A 21021-nucleotide genomic window follows, 5' to 3' on the forward strand; every position below is an offset into this window, starting at 1 on the left:
TATGAGCTGATACATGTGACATGAACTATTCATGGAAGGAAAATCCAGTGTTAGGTAGAACTAGAAATGCTCATTGAGTAGATAAAAAGCCTGCAAATACTACTGGCTATAACCTTTCTGTACACAGCATTATCTGAAAGGAAAGGTTGTACAGTAAAGAAATATTTATATAAAATTTAAAAATTACTCAGCAACCTGAATGTGCAAGTCAGATGTCCTGCATTGTAGCAGATAATTTCATTCTATGAGTACTTGCTTTGCAATGGCAGCCTAAAAAAATAGGATGTATAGAAATCCATAACGTGTTAAATTGAACTAGCAATTGAGGGTATTCTCAAAACAAAATAATACAGGCTTCCTTCTTTCTGCATCTGGGGAGGGCCTGAGGGCTTTTGAGATTACTTAAAAGGTGAAGTATAATTGTGAATGAAATTATCCAGCTGGCACAAGGAATTGATTTCTTATCAATTTTGACTAGGCCAGTCGTGAAGTGGTTTAGCTGCAATGACTAACAAGTATTTCTGTTCCACTGTTGAACAAAATGGGCTAGTAATACTCACAAACAACGGAGTTTACATTTTCTCTTGCAATGTGCTGTTGCCAGAGTTCCATTTCATCCCTATTTAGGGGAAAGAAGAATAGGAAAAGCATCTCATTTTTGTATAATGTGAATGTAATAGAAATTAGGCAGAGTACATCAAATTTATTGTAAATGTACCACCTAAACTGGTGAAGCTTAAGTTACATTAGTAAAGTGAAGATATTAGCTAGTTATACCTTGCCAACACAGTGAGATCTTTTCAGGGAGGCAGGACTTCTGTGCAATCCCAAAGAGATGAGATCTATTAAAGTAATTCTTAGTTACACAGAAAAGTACCTACTTCCTGTCTGAAAATCTTTCCATGTATGTTTGTTTGCATCTCATACCCCCTTCAGACAAGTGCTTAGAGGAAAAATATTATGCTAAATTCACTAGGTTGGCAAAATGTAATTAGAAAACTTGAAAACAGCAGTTTTCACTAAATCGTGATCTGCAAGTAGTGTTCAATATTGTAAACCTGCACTCTACATTCAGACTCACTGAACATACCAGAACATATCAACTCTACAAACAACCTGAAGCATGATCAGATCTGTAGCTTTGAGTGGAAGAACAAGTCTTTTTTTTCATTGACTACAACATTTATGTTTGCCAAGGTCATACAATCCTGCAGACCGTCATTGGTAAAGTATAAATTTTTCTGAATTAGTCTTATGACTTGATTGATTTAGTGGAGGGATTTAAATCCTTTTAGTCTGACAAAGGACTATTGGGATTTCATTGCTTTTAGGACTTCTTTATATTTCTGCTTTTTTGCAGAATAGCTAGTGTTCTCCCACAAAAAAAAAAAAAAAAAAAAAAAAAAAAGACAGACAGACTTGTAGGGTTAGGATGTAATACATATTAGGCAGATATTGCCCTTGGAGCAATTTACTGCTTTCTGGTTTTGTTTGGTTTTTTTTTTTTTTTTTTTGGAGTTGAGTGTGTTTGATGCAGACTTGTGGTCTGTTTTAAGTTGTGCTATTCTATGAAGCCATTGTCTCCCAAATGATGTTAATTCTCCCTACATTGCATAATTTTGATTTCTCAGTGGAGGAAGGGAAAGTACCTGTGAATACATTTCAGTTCTGTAAGGCTCCTCTTAGGAGCTGCATGCAAGTGGCAGTGCCACTCAGTTCTGTGGGAGACAGAGGAAGGTCTTACCTGGTTGGTCTGATATCGCTGTGGTGCTCCGAGTCTCCTCCTGACACTGCTTGTACTGCCACTGAGAGAGAGGCTTCACAAGCCTACGCTTTCCCATGTGTCTGGGCAATGTTCTTCCTAATTCATGTTCATGACTTTCCTTTATTTGCTGCTGATGTCACTCCCATGCCCATTTTTCAGGCTGTTATCTCTGTTGGTTTCAGCACCTGCTCGTCAGCTAATCCCCTGAGCCTCTGCCATCTTTCATAGCAAGGGAAAGCACCAGAGGTCTCTTTGATGCTCTCTGCCCTAAAAATGTAGCTCTTCAGCATTAACTCCCTAAACTATATCCATGGCTCAGTAAGAAGTTTTTTTGATCTGAACTTTTCTCTGCAGCTACATGCAAGTCTCCCTTCAGCATCCCATTGCTGTTGCATTCTTGTGCTTCGTTTCCTGTCCCGAATTCCTGTACTCCACAATGACGCTTCCTCTCTTTGGTTGCTTGAATAACAGAGTTGTCTTCTGGCAGATAGCTATTGCTATCCTTCCTCTAGTATTTTTTCCACAATGACCCACAGCCTAGCCATTTCCCTCCTCACCCTTTTGAATTTGGAAATAAAGAACCAAAAAATTAATTAAAACTCTACTTGACTGGGTCCCCTAGCTGCTTTTTCTTCCATTCTCTCAAGTATGTTAACTTGGCAAGTGAAGATGGACTTGGTGAACTAGAGATTTTGTGAGTAGACTGGAAACGTACTCAGACCTGAAATGTTGCATTTAAACCAGTCTTCAAGGATACGTTGGAAGCAGTCTGATGACACAGCTATTCATTAAATGCTTTGAAATTCCTTTTTTATCAGTTATGGAAGTTCCAGGGCTTCTCAACAGGGCTTATTGGCTTAGGTGTAGCTCCCCATAAGCACGACTAGACTCTGAATAGGTTTACTTCAAGCCAGCTTGATATGTTAGTTCTGATCTTCCATGTTCCCAATATTAGCCTGAGTTAATAGAGTTTGGACAGAGCCAGCTTTGTTCTTCCTGAACCCAAAAGCGTGTAAGAATGTCCACCCAGCACATAAATGGAGAAAACCAGCATGTAACTGGAGCCAAGGGACGTGAGAACAATGGAATGAAGTGGAAAGACATGTGGTAGTGAGAAATCAACATATTCTTGAAAAGCTCTTCCAGAAGATGCAGTACTTGCTGTGAACAGACTAGTTGAGAAAAACTTGCTAAGTTTTATGTTTGTTTTTAGTAATAAATGTTTTGGCTGCCAATGAAAATACTTTATTAAAATAGCAAATTGCAGATTTTAGAGTAGTAGAATGCGTATAGTGAGACAAAAGAAGCGCAAGCTATGAACATGTTCTGCCACTGGTGTACGCATATTAAAAAGGCTATTTTTTTTTTTTTTAAGCAAAAGTCAGGCACTAGTTAAATAATTATTGCATGTAACTGCCTTTTTTTTTGGCTTTCTTTTCAGATGTCTGACACAAGGCTTGTAGCTCACTACTGCATTATCATTTATGTAGATTATGAGAAATAACTGAAAGATCCATTCATGGGTAATTTAAACATACTTTTTTTTTCAACAAAATTATCTGACACACTTAAAAAGAGGGAATTCAACATCCAAGTTAACTGCCTTTTGGAACACTAGCCCTGAGTCTTCCCAGAAGAATGTAGAATGAATTTAACTTTTCAGGGAGCAAAGATATTTAAAGCAATGCAAGCTATGTAAAGAGCTTAGGGATAGTCAACTAAATAGTTTTCTGTTGACTCAAGCACTCTTTTTCTTATTGTCACGCAGCATGGGATTCAAGGGTAGTGGAAATATGCATGTGAAGAAGTGTGAAGAAATGGCTTGCTCTCTTTGTATATCTTAGTGGCTTTTTTAGCCTTGGCCTTACTGCAACATAGTTACTGTTGCTACAGTCCAATCTGGAATCTTTCCATTAGAAATGCTATTTTGAGTACTGACTTCTAAATGTTTCATATCTCATTGTTCTGTAATTTGTCACATCTAGAGCTTGGGAGGCAAATTAAATCCCATTTAATTTTAGATGGATTCTTTGCTATGCTAAAGACCAGATTTGGTTTTGTTACTTTTTTGGCTTAAGATTTCTGTTGATTTCTGAAGCCAGAAACATTATAGAGTCAGAGAGGTGGGTAGCAGAGTCATCTGAATGGCTCAAGTAACTAGGCACGGGATGTGTGCTTTGTGTGTAGACCAGGACATGTATTTTTTTTAAATGGTTGGTACTAGTCTAACTTTGTTTCAGCTGAGCTGAATTAAAAGTACAATGAACACGGTGCTTCTGGAATTCCTATTCATGCAATACGGATGCTCATATATAGATAGCATCAAGCTAACTTGCTACCTGTTTTCTTTGTTCCACTTAAACAATAATCTTTCAGGTTTGTTTTTGTAAGATGAGTAAAGCACATCTCTTGCTCAGCATGTGAACCTCAGCCATATCCTGAAGAAATTCCTGGACACACACAGAGGGTCATGATTGGGAATAGTCAGCATGGATTCATTGCATTCTCTGATGAAATTACTACGTCAGTGGATGAGGGGATTGCAGTGGATGTTATCTGCCTTAACTTTAGCAAGATTTTTGACATGGTCTTCCATGGCATCCTTGTGTCCAACTTGGGATGTTAGTGTAGACAGGTGAAATACTAGATGGATGCAAAAAATGGCTGGACTATTGGGCTCAGAGGGTACTGATTAATAGTTGATACTGCATCTGGAGTCCAGGTACCAGTGGAGTTCCTAAGAGTCTGTTCTTGGACCTATCTGTGTAATGTCCTATTTAATATCTTTATTGCTGACCTGGAGAAGGAAATGGAATGCAGCTTGTTTAAATTTGCATGACACCAAATTGGAGGGAGCAGTCACTCAGCACATGAAGGTAGCATTGCTGTTAGAACGACCTAGGTAGCCTGGAGGAATGGACCAACCACAACCTCATGAAATTCAGCAAGGACAAATGCAAAGTCCTGCACCTGGGATGGACTGACCTCATTCAGTGGATGACTAGCTGAAAAGCAGCTCTTCTGAACAGGATCAGGAGTTCTGGTGGGCTAAACATGAGCCAGCAGTATCCTGGGTTGTGTCAACAGGAACATAAACAGTGGATTGAGGGAAGTGATTATCCCCCTTTACTCAGCACTCATTAGACTCCATCCTGATTACTGTGGCTCCCCAATACAAGAGAGGTGGTAAACTTGAGCAAGTTTAGTGCAGGGTCACCAAGATGAGCTGGAGGCTGGAGCCCATGATTAGTGGGGTGAGGCTGAGACAATGTTCACCCTGCAGAAGAGAAGATATCTTTGGGGTTGAATACTGGCATGCCTATAGTTCTGAGGCAGTTACCAACTAGATGGAACCAGACTCTTTACTGAACTGCATGTTGGGACAATGAGACACAATAGTCATAAGTTGAAACAGGAGATTCCAGCTGCATATAGAAGTGTGTGTGTGGGATCATTCTGAGGACAATTATGCATTGGAACAAGTTTCTCAGAATGATTCTTGAATCTCCATTCACAGAGGTTTTCAAAATTTGGCTGAACAAAGCCCTTGGATGCCTTCCAACCTGAACAATTCTATGAAATAAATAACATCTAAGCAAATAAAAGTAGTCCAGTCCACTTATCTCCTCATGGAGGGTTTTATTCTGCCTACAGAAACTACCACCAGAATTTGGATCTTGAATTTTCATCCACTAAGAAATGTGGTGAGACAGTCACATTTGTTTTATGAGTTTCATCACACTAATGTAGATTTTACTTAGTCACTCTGTCTAAAAGCTGTTATCTCTATACAGAGATTTTAGTTGTAAGACTGGAGGAAGGAATCTTAAGGGGAAGGTCTGAAAGTTGGAAGAGGAAGAATACAGTCAAGAACATAGTCATAAGCCTGAACACTGACTGACTGATTTCAGAGATTTGGCAGATACTTTTAATCATGAACAATTACTGCCAGGGTACTTTTTACAACGAGGCTAAATTTCCAATTGTTAACCCTGAACATGATAGTAATATGAACGTTTGCAAACATTTTTCTGCCTTTTGTATTTCTACCTGGATTTGCACGTGCAGAATTTTGATGCATTTTGGGCATAAGTGCACGTGCTCTGAATCTCTTTGCCTAGTGGTTAGTAAATTAAAATACTGGCAAACATTGTTGTTGCTTCCAAAAGCAAAATACCAGCAAATATATGTATTTTCAGATCTATCTTAGAAACTCTCTCGATCTTATTATCCAGGAGGCAAGAATAAGTGGTAAGATTGCTCTCCTTCTGGCCCCATTATTTTGCAGTGTCATAGTGTCATTGTAATTAAACCAAGAATGGTGATTTTTTTTTTTTTTTTTTTTTTTTTGGGGGGAAGCTCTTCTTACACAGTGTGTTCTTGATGAATGCAAAATGGAACATCTGGTAGACTTAGCACATAAAGGCAATGCAATTACATTTTAGTAACTGATCCAGCTTGGATAAATTTTCATAATGCATTAGTCACTACTGTGTGAATTAAGATGGAGAGAAATAATGGATACAGGCATAAAAACAATGAATGTAGACATTGTGTCTGATTTTATGAATGACAGGTATATCTAAGAGAACTGCTTGATCGCATTCTCTGGCAACCTCCTGTGTATAATTATTTTGTACGGTGAGTGGCTGTGTTCTAGCTTCATGTTAAATATCCCAGTGGAGGTATTTGGTAGCTATAACTGCAGTGGAACATTCTCTGGCTGTATTTTTCTTCTTTTCAGTTTAAATCTTATTACAGGACCTATTGCTTCCCTAAAATATTTTACCAATTCCTTTCCTTCCGAAAGGGAATTCTTTCTCTGAGTATTTCTAAGCAAATTCTTCATATCATATGTTTCAGTCAAGCTTTTCTCCTGGTTATATTGGTACATCATCACTGAATTTAATTGGAGCACATTGGTGTAATTGAGAGCAGAAGATTTGTTCCTTTAATCTTTCTGCGTAAGTAATCTATTTCCCCAATCAGTTCTTTTCCCTGCTTGGAATGTCTTCAAATTTGTCAACATCTTCAGGGTAAGGACATGCTCCCAGTTCTCATAGCACCTGAATTCTTTTTGAAGCAAAGAACATGTTTCCGCAGGCATGTTATTAATTATGGATATTTCCCTAATTCCACCTCTCTGACTATTGTCCAATAGTTCACATCTGCCTATCCACATCTGGTACAAATAAAAAAAAGTTTTTGTGTTTTTCATACCAAACATGTGATAATGACCATTTTGCTTTTGTTCTTATTTTAAAATCAAAGTTTGTAAATCCTTTTTATATAATCTCTTAAGCTTTATAATATTGCACAGGATGAGGCAGCTTTTTTTATGGTTTACTTAGCTATATTTACTTTCTTGCTTCTGGACAACTAGTTTTGAGGTCTGAGACCTTTGAATCATTTCCCTTTTGAGTATTTGCTCCATTTGGAGCTAGCTTAACCCATAACTAGAATCAACAAAGTTATGCAAAACTTCTTCATAAGAGGGATGAGTTGGAATAAAAACCACTCGTGGGCTGCAGAGGCTGTGATGATGTGTTTTATGCCTGTATTCCTTTCCATTTGAGGAGCTCAATGCAAATTATTCTCTGTAAGCAATGGGAACATTAAGAGGCATCGTAGAGTTAATGGTCAAATTACTTTTTAAGAGGTGTAATTTTCCTTGTTCCTCCTTCCAGCCAACACACATAAACATGTATGTGCACATAGCTATCTAAATTGCTAGTTGTGCCAATCTTGTAATTGCATTTGTATATACAGGTTTTGAGATTCCAGCTAACTATTATAGCCCTGGTTTAGCTTCCCAGTAAAGTATTCCTCTTCTCAGACTGTGGTTTCCTATCACAGGTAGGAACAACCCTGGCTCCCTTTGCCCTATTTAGTTGCTAACCGAGGTTGCTGCCAAAGCATGCTACAGAAATAAATTTTGTTCTTTTCTTTTTGCATTAACCATTTTGACAGAGAGGGGGAAGTTTTTGTAATGGCTCCTTTTTACAGAGGAGAGAGGACAACAGCAGCTCCTCTGAATGACCCTGTCATATTCCCAGCTGTGTATTTGAGACAAAATGTTTTACTCGGGAATGTACAATGAAATGACAAGGATATTTTCAAGAAAAAACTGAATATGGTATCTATAGTAAAGAATGATAAATCACAGAAAGATTTTTAGATACAAACACAGACTGTAGCTCTATCAGTGTAAAAAGAGTGGGGAGGGCTGTTGATGTGACCTTAATTTTGCCCCGTGAATACCTCTGTTATGTGTAAGAGGCTTTGCTTTGCAGAGGTTAAGTGTAATTCAGGAAGATACATTGAAGCCTGACTCCATAAAGGCTTAGCTGTCTACGTTTGTCTAGAATGATTGACCTCATCAGCAGTACTACTGAACCTAAGCAGTGTTCAGAGACATCTGGAAAACAAGACCACAGTAGTTTATGAAACACAGCTCCCACGGCTTTCATCCAATTGTTCATTTTGTTAATGGCCTAAGAATCTTTGAAAAGAATCAGTCTCATATCTGATCTAGCTCACTCTGAAATACTTCCAATCATTGCTGGATTAAGTACATACTCCTAATATTATATCCAACATTGTAATTAGAATTGCTTGTTTTGTCAATCAGTGAAACAAAAACACGCTACAAATGCATATACACGAAACTTGTGATGCTTAAAAAACTGGATTATGGATTAATTAATTGACTATATTAGAATCACCTTGTTTTGTAAACACTAACAATCATTAGGGACTGATAATGAGACTTATATAGTAGGTTTTTTAAAGTCAAAATAGTCTATGCACCCATGGCACAAGAATCCTTTTTGACTACTTTGCAAAGCACCCACAAATATGTTCAAGTGAGCCCATCCCTTGTAGTTCTTCTAAACTCAAGCATTACATAAATACGGAACATATTTAGGCAGTTGTCATGAGTAGTCAATAGATAAATTGACTTTGACTGTGAGAAAGAAAACTGCTTTTTTATATTTAAGTCCTGCTTAAACTTAAGAGAATGACTTATAACTGAACTGTGGTAACATTACAGTTCCCTGGAAGACACAGCTTTTAAGTTATGTGCTTCTACGTGACATTTATCCGGTTCCACCAGGACACTTTAAATGTGCTGTTAAAATCTCACGGTATTTTAAAGTCTAAGAAAAATAATACTGACCTTTTCATCCATGTGACTTTTGTGGAATGCCGATGGTAAATGAAAAATACAGGCCAGGAGTCTTAATCTGCAGCCATAATTCCACACAAATCCTTAAGGTAAAATTACCAAAAATACCAAAGCTATTTAACTACATGATTATAACATAAACACTCATGAATGGGAACAAATTTGGTTGTGTAAATAAAACATAGGCAACATACAAAACCAGATATACATTGTGAGTAATGCAAAACAAATGTGTTTAGGTACCACACTGTGTGTGTATCAGTAGTGCATACACAGCCACAGAAGTAGTAAATGTTTTAGGCATTGTGTTTTGGGGAAGCTATTGACAAACAAGAATTTATGAATAAAAAATAGGTCTGGAAAGAAAGTCTGTTCCAGCCCTAAATAATATTATCCCTATAATAAGAAATACTTGCCTTAACTGTTACTGAATTCCCAAGTGAATGAAAAGTCTATAATCTTCCTGGGTTATTTGTTACATGCTTAGTTGCTCCTTAAATAGGAAGCTTTTCTTAATATCTAGTTTATATGCTGCAAATTAAGCCCATCATTTCATATCCTCCCAGAATGGATGTGAAAGACAGATGATTGCAATAGTCTTCCCACATTTCTCTACTGAACTTTTTTGTGCATATTCCCTTAATTTTCTCTTCTGATAGCTAGACAGCTCTTGTTATCTTTTCTCATAAATTATGTATTCAAGGCATATCTTTGTATTTGTGGGTGATCCCTGGGTTTGCTCTGGTTGGTTTGCATCCCTGTCATCCACCCTTGTGTGTGAGTTGGGGTTTGCCAGGCAGATCAGTGAAGTATCAATAAATTAATAAGATCGAATAGAAAAGTTTGAAACAATAAGAAATAGTTTGTTTGCATGTAAAGAGGGAAAATCTGAAACATCCACTTATTTAGAGTCTATTTGAGTAACTGTAGGTGTTGAATATAGATCTTATCAGTGATCAGCATTCCTTCTTAATTTGCTTCCTTTCATAGAAGGAGGAAAAAGTTGATGAGATGCATTCATGTGCAAAGGAATTTCAAATTTGTTTATAGCAAAGCAATGATCCATCAGAACTGCTGCTGACTTTGAAGGATAAAGAAACACAGATTTTTCTCTGTGCCTAGTGCCCTCATGTGGCTTTGATGTTCAGCTTCTTGCGAATTAATTAAGTACCTCACTGCATGGCTGACACCTTTGCAGTGTAAAAGGTAGAGAATAATTTGCCCAGATAGCCTTGTATGTTCTTCTGTGAATACAGCATCTTCTGGAAAGCCAAAATATGCTGGTTTCCATGCGGCCAACTGGATTTGGATATGCAAACTCCTTGAGTTCCCTAAGTTAAACCAAGAACATTTTCACAGTCTTCACACGTTGATGTACGTGATTCTGACCTTAGTCCTCCAAGGGTTGTTATGGCTAAAAAGGTTTGTGCTAGAGTCGCTACCTTCCTTAGTGATACTGTTAAAAATGCCACCATAGATCTATTGGTGCTTTTAAAGAGCTACAATTTTTTGGTTTTCAGCTCTAATGTTAGGTCAAATTTTTATACTGTATACTGAGCTAAAATATTGAGGATTACTTCTGTCAGGAAACAGAGTTTAAAATGTACTTTCTCAGCTAACTTAAAATTGTCCCATTTTTCTTCCAGCTACAGCTGCAGTATGTACAAAGAAATTTCTATATTTAATGCTGTAAAATATACACAGGATAAATGTTTCTTTGCACAGCACTTCTGAGTCTGTCATTAGAATATTTCTAAATTACTGATCTAGAAATTCCACTTTAAAACACATCATTTAGCCACAAACATTATGCAGAAAACTTTATATAGCATATCCATTACATGTCCATAAATTATAATAATAAAACTCTTGCACAAGCAAGAGATGAATATAGTTGCTGTGGAGGCTGCTGGTGTGGTTTGATGCAATGGCTTTCTTGTGCTGCGCTTTCTAAAGGTGCTTGTCAAAGCTTTTCTTTACAGCTGGATCAGACAGATTTGATAGGTTTGGAAATTTTCCATTAGCTCTAAAAGACTATACATTTTTTAAGAGACTTTGCAGAACTTTGAAACATTTGAAATTTTACTTTGTCAGATTTTTTGATGGAATGGCACAGAATTGAAAATTCTGATTAAAAATTGAAAAAAATGCTTTCTTGTCATCCATACCACTATTAACAAAGATATATAGGGAGTTTGAAAATGAAGAAGGAAAAAGATCTGAAGCTAAAGCAGCTGAAACCAGGCATATGCTTTTTTGTTACTGTGACTCTCTAATGAACGTATTCATGCAAGTACCTGTGTGATAGCAGTCGTATAGCCTTTAATAAAGCTTGGCCATCAGTATTGCTGGGAACACTGTGACTTGTGTATTTCTGTAAGCGTTGCATTTCTTTTTCTCCTGCTTTTTCTACAGATTCAGAATCCAGCTGTAACTTTGAGTGATTCCATCAGAAAAAAGTTCCAAAACTTTGAATGGTTCGATATTGTGGCACTATTGAGGGCATCTCCTCTGCCTCCCTCTTCCCTATTTTTTTCCTCTTTTTCTCCCAAATTGGAGTTATATTAGTGTACTTCTTTGAATTCACACTATTTAAATTCTCTGCACCTGGGATTCACCCAAATTCCTCTCCAGTTTGATTTGGAGCGCAAATACAGAACAGAGCAAGAAAGATTTCGAGACAGTTTTTTCTTTGATCCTTCTTGTTCTTGTGATACCAAACCCAGTAAAACTTGCCATATTAGTGATGTTATCAACATTTTTCTTTCTAATAATCTCACTCAGAAGTTTCATAAGTAACCTGTTAGTTCTTCTGCTAAGGTTTGAGGTATACAAAGAAATTTAGCATAATTGCTACTAAAAAATCATTAAATGTTAATATGCATGAACTATAATACTAGTGCATGTACCAAGATCGTCATGTTTCATTTTTATTAAGATAAAATAATTTAACAGTATAAAGAGAAAAATCTAATATAAAAACAATCTACAGCTATATAAATCTTTTCAGCTGTATCATTCTAAACAAAATGGTATATTTTGTACTGTATGTCAGTCAACAAAACAGGCAATTTGCAGTGCCTTGCAACCCACCATTGTTGATGCCATTCATTCTTCAACTATATGCCTGTTCTTGCTGAGCTCTAAATTCCAAGCTTCCCAAGTTAAGGAGGCTGTTCCTTCAGCTTTTCCTCTCATTATGTGGTATGTGGAGATAAAATTGAGGTTTACAGAAGTCTGCCATAAAGTCTAGCAAAAGAGCAGACCGGTTCACTGGATGTCCGAGCTGCAAATTCTGATCACAACCCAACAGATTAGTAGTAATACTATTCTTATAAAACCCCAGCACTTGGTAAATGAGAAGTAAAGCAGGAGAATAATTCCTTAAACTACTATTTTTTTTCCTGGCAGCTTTGACACCAATTATTGGTGTAATTGGTGTAATATTGTAACATTTTTAGAAAGGGAAAAATATCTTTCATGGTTCATCCTCTATTCTGAAAGAGTAGATTTTTTTCCTAACTTTTTTTTTTTCTTTAACACATTAGAATTAGGAATTGGTATAATACTTTCATCATGATTTTTTTTTTCTGTACCAATAATAAATTTATGAGCATAATTTGAAGCTCAAGGTGAAGCTCTGTATGGACTACCTCAAGTCTTGTCATGGTTGTAAGACATCTGAAAACACAGGAATTGCATGGGACTTACCACTTGTTTTATCTGTTAGCTGTTTTGGCATTTTTTCGCACATACACATTTATTTTTCTCATGTAGTATACTAGATTTCTTTGTGAGTATGATCTATATAAGCTTACCTGTGCATGATTAAAGTAAAAGCAATTCCAAATATGCCATGTAGGTTAATCCATAAGACCCTATGTATGACTCACAATATAAGAACAGTAGAAGTTTAACTATAGAATTTGACTGTAATGTAGAAGTGGAATGTTTTTAATGTTTATCAGTTTAATCAAGCAAGTGAATACACTTGGTCAAATTAAAATATCTAATTATTTATTCACATAGAAACCAGTAAATTTTAGGGTTTGTAGCACAAAACTTCTTGTTAAAAACAGAAAACAAGCTATGCCATATAGCTCCTTTACTCTCAATAAAATAGCATAATTGCAGTTAAACTTAAGATTACAATAAAAATTAAACATTCCAGATTACATCAGTTGGAGCACAATGTGATGAATATAATGAGAAAATCCTTGTCAGAAATTTTACCACAAGGAAATATCAATAGCTAACACCCATATTCTCCAGATAGAAATCAAGAATATTTGAGTAGATCTTGGCATAAAAGGCACAAAACACAAAGCAAAGCATGCTTGTGTCATTTGTCACAAAGAAGCATTGACATTTGTGCAACATGGAAAAAGAACAGCATTTTTCCAGACTCTTCCAATATCACAGATACTTAGGGAAGAGATCTTCCCCTTAATGCCAACTGTATGACTCCCAGTACAGATGGCAGTGGCTACAAAAGAGGAGTATATAGAAGAGGATACATCCATACCCTTCCGGGAAATCTTAGCTCATATATTGAGGAAGCTGCTGCTATTGTATTGTTAGTAGTAAATAAATATACTGCAGCCTTTTAATAATACAACTACTGGCAGCTAGCACTTGTGGGAATTATATAAGACTGGTAAGAATGTTAACAATGCTGGAAACCCCTCATAAACACAGGTTTACCACTTGCATTTAAATGTGTGATGCCAGTTCCCTCTTTGCTTCAAATAAGTTTTTTTTAAAAAGTTTGAGTCCTTGAAAGGATGGACTCTTCAGAAGAGAATGCTGCCTATTGCACAGAGGAATGGCTTTTCTGATTTTAAGGTGCTTCAGAAATACAGATCAAACATCCCTGCTATTCCCTTCTGTAACGGGCCATCATAGAAGCATCTTGTTAGCAGCCTATTTGCTATATTTCTATAACAAGCCTATCTTCATCATCACTGCTAGTGTCATCATATTCAACTCTGGTTTGCTTCCTCATCACCTCTAAACCTCTCTTTTTGTATATCTTGGAAGGTGTTGCAGAGTAAGTCTTGAACTCAGGGGACCTGAGAGTAATTGGGGGCTTTTTAAAGGCAGTAGTAGCTGTTTCGCGTGGCCTCCCATAGCTATTTGACTGCAGGTGGGTTCCATTCTTGTCTGCACTTCCGTGAAGGTCAAGGATTTTTTGAGAAAAGTTTGCCCGCTCTCTGTATACTGTACTGGGTAATTTAGCCCTTGTGACTGACTCAGGATGAGACTCTGCTTTTGATCTGAATACATGTGAACATCCAGGCTGGGAACTGGGAGTTGAGTTTTCTTTTAGAGATGAATATGTGTTTTCTTCAGTTGGAGGTTTCTCCCTTCCTGAGGCCTGGATCACCGGGTCTAATGTACCAAATATTTGACTCTCTGACTCTACATTTAGTACGTTTTCCTGGCTTGCTTCTAGATGTAAGGAAAGAGGACCAGTAGGCTCTGAGTTCCTGCTGTCAAGTTGGTCACCTGTGCCTGTATTTGTAAAATCAAAAGGGCAAGACCAAAAAGAAGATGCCATTGAGTCACTCTGAATGTTTGGCTGTGAATCCCCTGGGACTGATTGCTGAAGCACAAATGGTTGTGTCACTAAACAGCAGATTTCCACATCACTGCTGACTTGCTGCGTGGCTGTATTAACTGTGGATGAAAAGGAATGAGCTGTCATAGATATTTCCAAGTTTGTTCTTGTGTGTTCCCTGATTTTCCCAGAAATGTCCTGTAGAAATTAGGGGGGCAAAACAATTTACACTTAAAATTTTCAATCCAGAGCAATTCCATCCTCCATAAAAGTGCAATGATAACTAAGTTGACTATATCAGTAGACAACATTTACTTCTGCTATAACTTCATATCAACTGAGTAATTAAACATAATGTCAACCTTTATTTATACAACTATGATTATATTTGCACTCCTTTTTTTTTTCATTACTGCAGACCAAGTTACTCATCTCTCTTTTGATGAGAAAACTTTTTTTTTTTCCTTCCAGTGTATGGGGGAGGTGTAGTAAAGGATGTATTTTTTCCTTTTTTTTTTTTCCTTGGGTAGGTGACAGATCATGCTAATAATTTATGGATGATGGGGATTAGGGGTTTGAAGCTGCATTCTTATGTACTGTCTAGGATGATGTTCTTTTCATTAAGATATTTTAATATACATATTGCAACAATGTTTGTGCAATGTAGGGGGAAAGGTTTGTGATGAGTCTGTAGGAAATATTACAATGTCCGAGGTGGTGAGATATGGGTAGGAAGTAAAACTACTTAGTAAAAAACATTTTAAGGATTAGGTTCCTAACTATGATACTGCTTATGCTACATGAAGAACCAGTGCTTATGCTACATAACAGCAGTATGGCTCAGTAGCTTTGGACTTCAAGTGTGGCCAGCAGATGTCTAGGGAAAAGTATAAGTAGGATAAGCATAGAATACTCCCAGAAGCTGTGCTGACACTGCATAGAACAGCACTGTTGCAGCATGTACAGATGTGTCTAAGGCCCCTTCTAGCTAATGCAGCTACTGGTAGCATTGAAACCACAGCAGCACTGGCTTCCACAAAGGGCTAAAGAAATCCGGTTGTGACGCTGGGTACACATTCTTCCCACCACTGTGTGGCCATTACTACCCTCCCCACTTTCTAGTTTCAAGCTTACTGCCTCTGTCTCAGGATACTCTGTGCTACATCTACTGGCACCTCTGAAATCAGTGCTAATCAAATCTCTGACAGCAAGCACGAGAAATATCCTTTTCAATTGATGCAAGTTTAATTGTTCTTTTAAAAAGGCTAATTCTAACGTTAGTAAGTTTTCATTACATTTTAACCCAAAAAATACCTTTAACACATTTTTAAACAAAATCTGTGATACAAAGTAGTCTCAACTTGAACTTTAAAACAGCTGAATGTAATTCAGGATTTAATTACCAGTATCTTTTTTTCTTTTAATAAAAAGTAATACATGAATTAAGGTACAATACCTACTTTTTTATCCATTTTGTCTTTTTGTTTAACATGGTTTAGATTTTCAGTATGGGAAGATATTCCCGAGTTATTCTTTCCTTCTTTTTTCCTTCTGCAAAGTGGCTTGTCTGAGGTGGAAAAAGATGTGTCTTTTTGCTGGTGTAGGTAATTTTCTATTGAAAAGAGGTTGAAGAAACTTTTACTATGATTTTTATTCCCCCACATGCTAGAACTTACTAAATTTCCCATCATATCACTGAACTAACTTCTATGTTTTTACTGTTTTCTGTAGAATTCTATTCTAAGCCTGATACATTTTCTCATTTACTTATATATGTTTGGTTTTTGTTTTTCTTTTTAATTGGCCATTACTGTCCTGCAAAGTAATAGCTATTCTATCTGCTATGAATGAACACAAGGTGTTGTCCCTGCTTCCAAGATGGTTGTGGCATAAACATCATTTGCATTAATACTGCTAATTAAACGGGGGGGGGGGGGGGGGGGGGGGGGGGTGGAAACACAGAAAGCAAGTCAATACTCCAAATTTCACACTGCAATTGTACAATCTTGTTTCAGAAACTGATAAAGATCCATCTTAAAACTGTTTAGGCTTCTAGTGGAAGGTTATTTTGAGTTATAGAATCATAGAATGGTTTGGGTTGGAAGGGACCTTAAAGATCATCTAGTTCCAACCCCCCTGCCCTGGGCAGGGACACCTTCCAGTAGACCAGGTTGCTCAAAGCCCCATCCAGCCTGGCCTTGAACACTTCCAGGGATGGGGCATCCACAGCCTCTCTAGGCAACCTCTTCCAGTGCCTCACCACCCTCACAGGGAAGAACTTCTTCCTTACATCTAATCTAAATCTACCCTCTTTCAGTTTAAAGCCATTACCCCTTGCCCTATCACTACATGCCCTTGTAAAAAGTCCCTCTCCAGCTTTCCTGCAGGCCCCCTTTAGGTACTGGCAGGCTGCTAGAAGGTCTCCCCGGAGCCTTCTCTTCTCCAGGCTGAACAACCCCAACTCTCTCAGCCTGCCCTCACAGGAGAGGTGCTCCAGCCCTCTGATCACCCTGGTGTGCCTCCTCTGGACTCGCTCCAACAGGTCCGTGTCCTTCTTATGGTGGGGGCCCCAGAGCTGAACGCAGTACTCCAACGAGAGTGGAGTAGAGGGGGAGAATCACTTCCCTCACCTGCTGGTCATGCTTCTCTTGATGCAGCCCAGGATACGGTTGGCTTTCTGGGCTGCAAGCACACATTGCCGGGTCATGTTGAGCTTCTTGTCAACCAACACCCTCAAGTCCTCCTCCTCAGAGCTGCTCTCAATCCACTCATTGCCCAGCCTGTATTTGTGCTTGGGATTGCCCCGACCCATGGGCAGGACCTTGCACTTGGCCTTGTTGAACTTCATGAGGTTCGCATGGGCCCACCTCTTAAACCTGTCAAGGTCCCTCTGGATGGCATCCCTTCCCTCCAGCGTGTTGACCGCACCACACAGCTTGGTGTTGTCAGCACACTTGCTGAGGGTGCACTCAATCCCACTTTCCATGTCGCCAACAAAGATGTTAAAGAGTGCTGGTCCCAATGCTTCTCTAGTGTTCCTTTTATCACTGATGTACCTATAGAAGCTTTTCTTATTGCCCTTGACAATCCTGGCCAGATTTAATTCTATCAAGGCTTTAGCTTTCCTAACCTGATCCCTGGCTGCTCAGACGATTTTTCTGTATTCCTCCCAAGCTACCTGTCCTTGCTTCCACCCTCTGTAGGCTTCCTTTTTGTGTTTGAGTTTGTCCAGGAACTCCTTGTTCTTTCATGCAGGCCTCTTGGCGTTTTTGCCTGACTTCCTCTTTGTTGGGACGCATCGCTCCTGAGCTTGGAGGAGGTGGTCCTTGACTATTAACCAGCTTTCTTGGGCCCCTCTTCCCTCCAGGGCTTTATCCCATGGCACTCTACCAAGCAGATCCCTGAAGAGGCCAAAGTCTGCTCTCCTGAGGCCCAGGGTAGCGAGCTTGCTGTGTGCCCTTCTCACTGCCCTAAGGATCTTGAACTTCACCATTCCATGGTCACTGCAGCCAAAGCTGCCCTTGAGCTTCACATTCCCCACCAGCCCCTCCTTGTTGGTGAGAACAAGGTCCAGCATAGCACCTCTCCTCATTGGCTCCTCCATCACCTGGAGAAGGAAGTTGTCATCAACGCATTCCAGGAACCTCCTAGATTGCTTATGCCCTGCTGTGTTGTCCCTCCAACAGATAGCAGGGTGGTTGAAGTTGCCCATGAGGACCAGGGCTTGTGAACGTGAGGCTGCTCCTGTCTGTCTATAGAGGGCCTCACCCGCTCGGTCTTCCTGGTAGCAGACCCCCACTATAATGTCACCTGTCCCTGTCCTCCCTTAAATCCTGACCCATAAGCTCTTGGTCAGCTCCTCATCCGTTCCCAGGCGGAGCTCCGTGCACTCCAGCTGGTCATTGACATAGAGGGTGACACCCCCTCCTCGTCTGCCCTGCCTCTCCTTCCTGAAGAGCCTGTATCCTTCCATTCCAACACCCCAGTCATAGCAGCCATCCCACCACGTCTCCGTGATGCCAGTAAGATCGTAGCCCTGTACGTGTGCGCACATCTCTAACTCCTCTTGTTTATTCCCCATGCTATGTGCGTTTGGATAGAGGCATTTCAGTTGGGTCCCTGATGAAGCTGACTTACTGGCTGGAGTTATTTCTTTTTAAATTGCCCTCCTAATTGTCAAATTCACATATGTAAGTGTGTGTATGAAAATCATTGTGTGTTGAGTTCTGAAAATATGCGAGATGTTTGTATTTTTACTCACAGAACATACTGAAGGACAAAAGTGTTTTTGCAGTTCCATGTGGAACAGGTTCATGTCAGAGATACTGCTAACATTCATTCTCTTAAAAAATAAACATTCAATATATTAAAAAATATTCAAAATACTTACCTTGTACCTTTGATTGAGCAGAATAGGACTTCTTATACTTCTTAAATTTACAGGGTTGTGATGAATAGCCCTTTTTCAAAGTATCCAGTGTTCTATTTGGAAAACAGTGCCGCTTGCTTAGTTGGCTAATTTTCAACTGAGCATATCCATGTACATGCTTCCCTCTGTACCTGTATTGCCAATGGGTAAAAAAGGGTAAAAGAAAGGGTAAAAAAATATGTGCAATTTAAAAGCAGCCAGAGTAGAATAATACCACATCATCAGGTAAATTTAAGTCTAACAGCAAGTTACTACTGTGAAGGAGATGTTTGTTTATGTAGACTAAAAAAAAAAATCAGGATTTTAGGCAAGAGACCCGTAATTATTTTTTATTAAATTTTTCCTCAGTAAGTTTCAGTAAATCCTTGGTTTGCTAACAGGAAAGGATTCAGGAATAACAGATCCTTTTTCCTATATCTGGAATTTTAAAACAACATACTTCATAAAGACTTGAATTGCACAGGAATCACCTGAGGCTGCACAGTTGTTGGATTTTTTACTTTTCACTTCTTATGTGCTACGTATTCATCGTCCCTAATGAACAACACAAGTATTTCAGTTATTTAGAAAACTCACCCAGAATAATCCAACTCTGCTTTGTTTTCTACCCTAGCTAGATCCTTCAATAACTCTTAATGATTGAGACTGAAGTACATTGGAAGGTCCCATTCCTGTATCGATAGAATCAGTCACTATACACAGTGTAATAAGTAAATCTAAAAGGGCGTGCTTATTCAGGTGTTTCATGTATTAGAAAAATATATTACATTTCATGATTAACAGTTTGGCCACATAGCTACTAATGTGTATGACACGAGCTTTCAGGACCCTGTACTTAATTAAGTCCCTGTACTTCTCTGATATAGCCAAATAAATAAATTCTGAAACCAGGGGGAGGAAACAAAAAAACACACAAAAACCAAAGCAGAAAAAAGTCCTAGAAGAATGTCACTAGACTGGATAACACAGACCTGAGTCTTCTATTTTTGTTCTTATGGTCCTTCAAAATTGCAGTGCTGTTTGCCAAACTAGACACAGTGATTAAGTTACTGACACTGATTTGTCCGCAAGGGAGTCACTCTGTCTGATTTTGGTCATGAAATAAAATAAGAGGGATGTAAGCACACAATATGTTTTTCTTATTGAAGCAATTCCTCAGACATTCTGCTACCCCACACTCTTGAAAGATTAGAAGCTAAGTCTTCCACTGATATGAACTCCCATTAAATACAGAGAAGCTGTGCTGATTGATACAATGTGCCTTTGATAGTTTTATACTGAAATTCTTCCTGCTTTTTATTTAAACAAATGATCCTTTAAACTACAGATGGTATTGTTAGTTTGTGTTAAAACTTGATATTTATTCTTCTGCATTCTCTTGTGAATACAAGTTCAGGATATAGATCTTCTGGGGACAAAAGCATCTCACACACTGCTTTTAGCTGTAACAGGATTAAAAACTGAAGTATTTTGGTTCCCTTCAAAGCAAAGTAAATGCTGACAATTTTGACAGATAAGAATCATTTCTAAAGCACAGTGAGAGTCAACTGACCAGTCATCATCTTTCTTTGCTATATGTCTGTTTTGCTTAGAAAAGTCTATACCTGATAGATACTAAACAACATACTGATATTTTTTTATAATTTACCTTTGTGGAACTGCTGCAATGTGGGAATAGTTCTTTCTGAGAGATTGATTTTTTTCCCCTGATTTTGACAAGGTTGAATTTTGGGGATGACTTGTTATTTTCTGTGGACTTTTAACACCCATTTTAGCAAAATTATATCTGTATCTAGGGAAGCTGAAAACCATATTCCTTACCATTTCGGGGTGACTTTAATCTTTTTCTGTTTGTGGCTCCTCTTGAGTTTATTTGTTGAGAGTTTTTCCTTTTTGCAAACTACTGTTTTCTTCTTTTGCTCTGAAATATTTTTGAAAGCAGCACCAGGAGCTGCTGAGCTTAACTGTTGAGAAAGAAAATGAAGTATATGAAAATTGTGAATTACATTAACTGAGAGATTGGAAATCTATGCTCTTTTTAGATAGCACTGAATAGCATAGTAGTTAAATAGCACAAT

The 21021-nt window shown here is 38.2% G+C and overlaps 1 protein-coding gene across 2 annotated transcripts in view; it reads right to left on the bottom strand.

The window, feature by feature from the left end:
• Nucleotides 1-12954: 12954 nt before the first annotated feature.
• ZNF831 (zinc finger protein 831) overlaps nt 12955-21021 on the bottom strand; it is a 61210-nt gene continuing 53143 nt past the window's right edge. For both annotated transcript variants that reach the window (XM_041122201.1, XM_041122202.1), the window contains 4 exons: nt 20765-20907; nt 18905-19074; nt 15975-16126; nt 12955-14712 (listed from right to left, as the gene is read on the bottom strand). In XM_041122201.1, the coding sequence (XP_040978135.1) occupies nt 13885-14712; nt 15975-16126; nt 18905-19074; nt 20765-20907 (1293 nt within the window). In that variant the 3' untranslated portion in view covers nt 12955-13884. The remainder of the gene's footprint in view (nt 14713-15974; nt 16127-18904; nt 19075-20764; nt 20908-21021) is intronic.

This window comes from Aquila chrysaetos, chromosome 3, assembly GCF_900496995.4.
Source record: "Aquila chrysaetos chrysaetos chromosome 3, bAquChr1.4, whole genome shotgun sequence".
In the NCBI taxonomy this organism is placed as follows: domain Eukaryota; kingdom Metazoa; phylum Chordata; class Aves; order Accipitriformes; family Accipitridae; genus Aquila; species Aquila chrysaetos.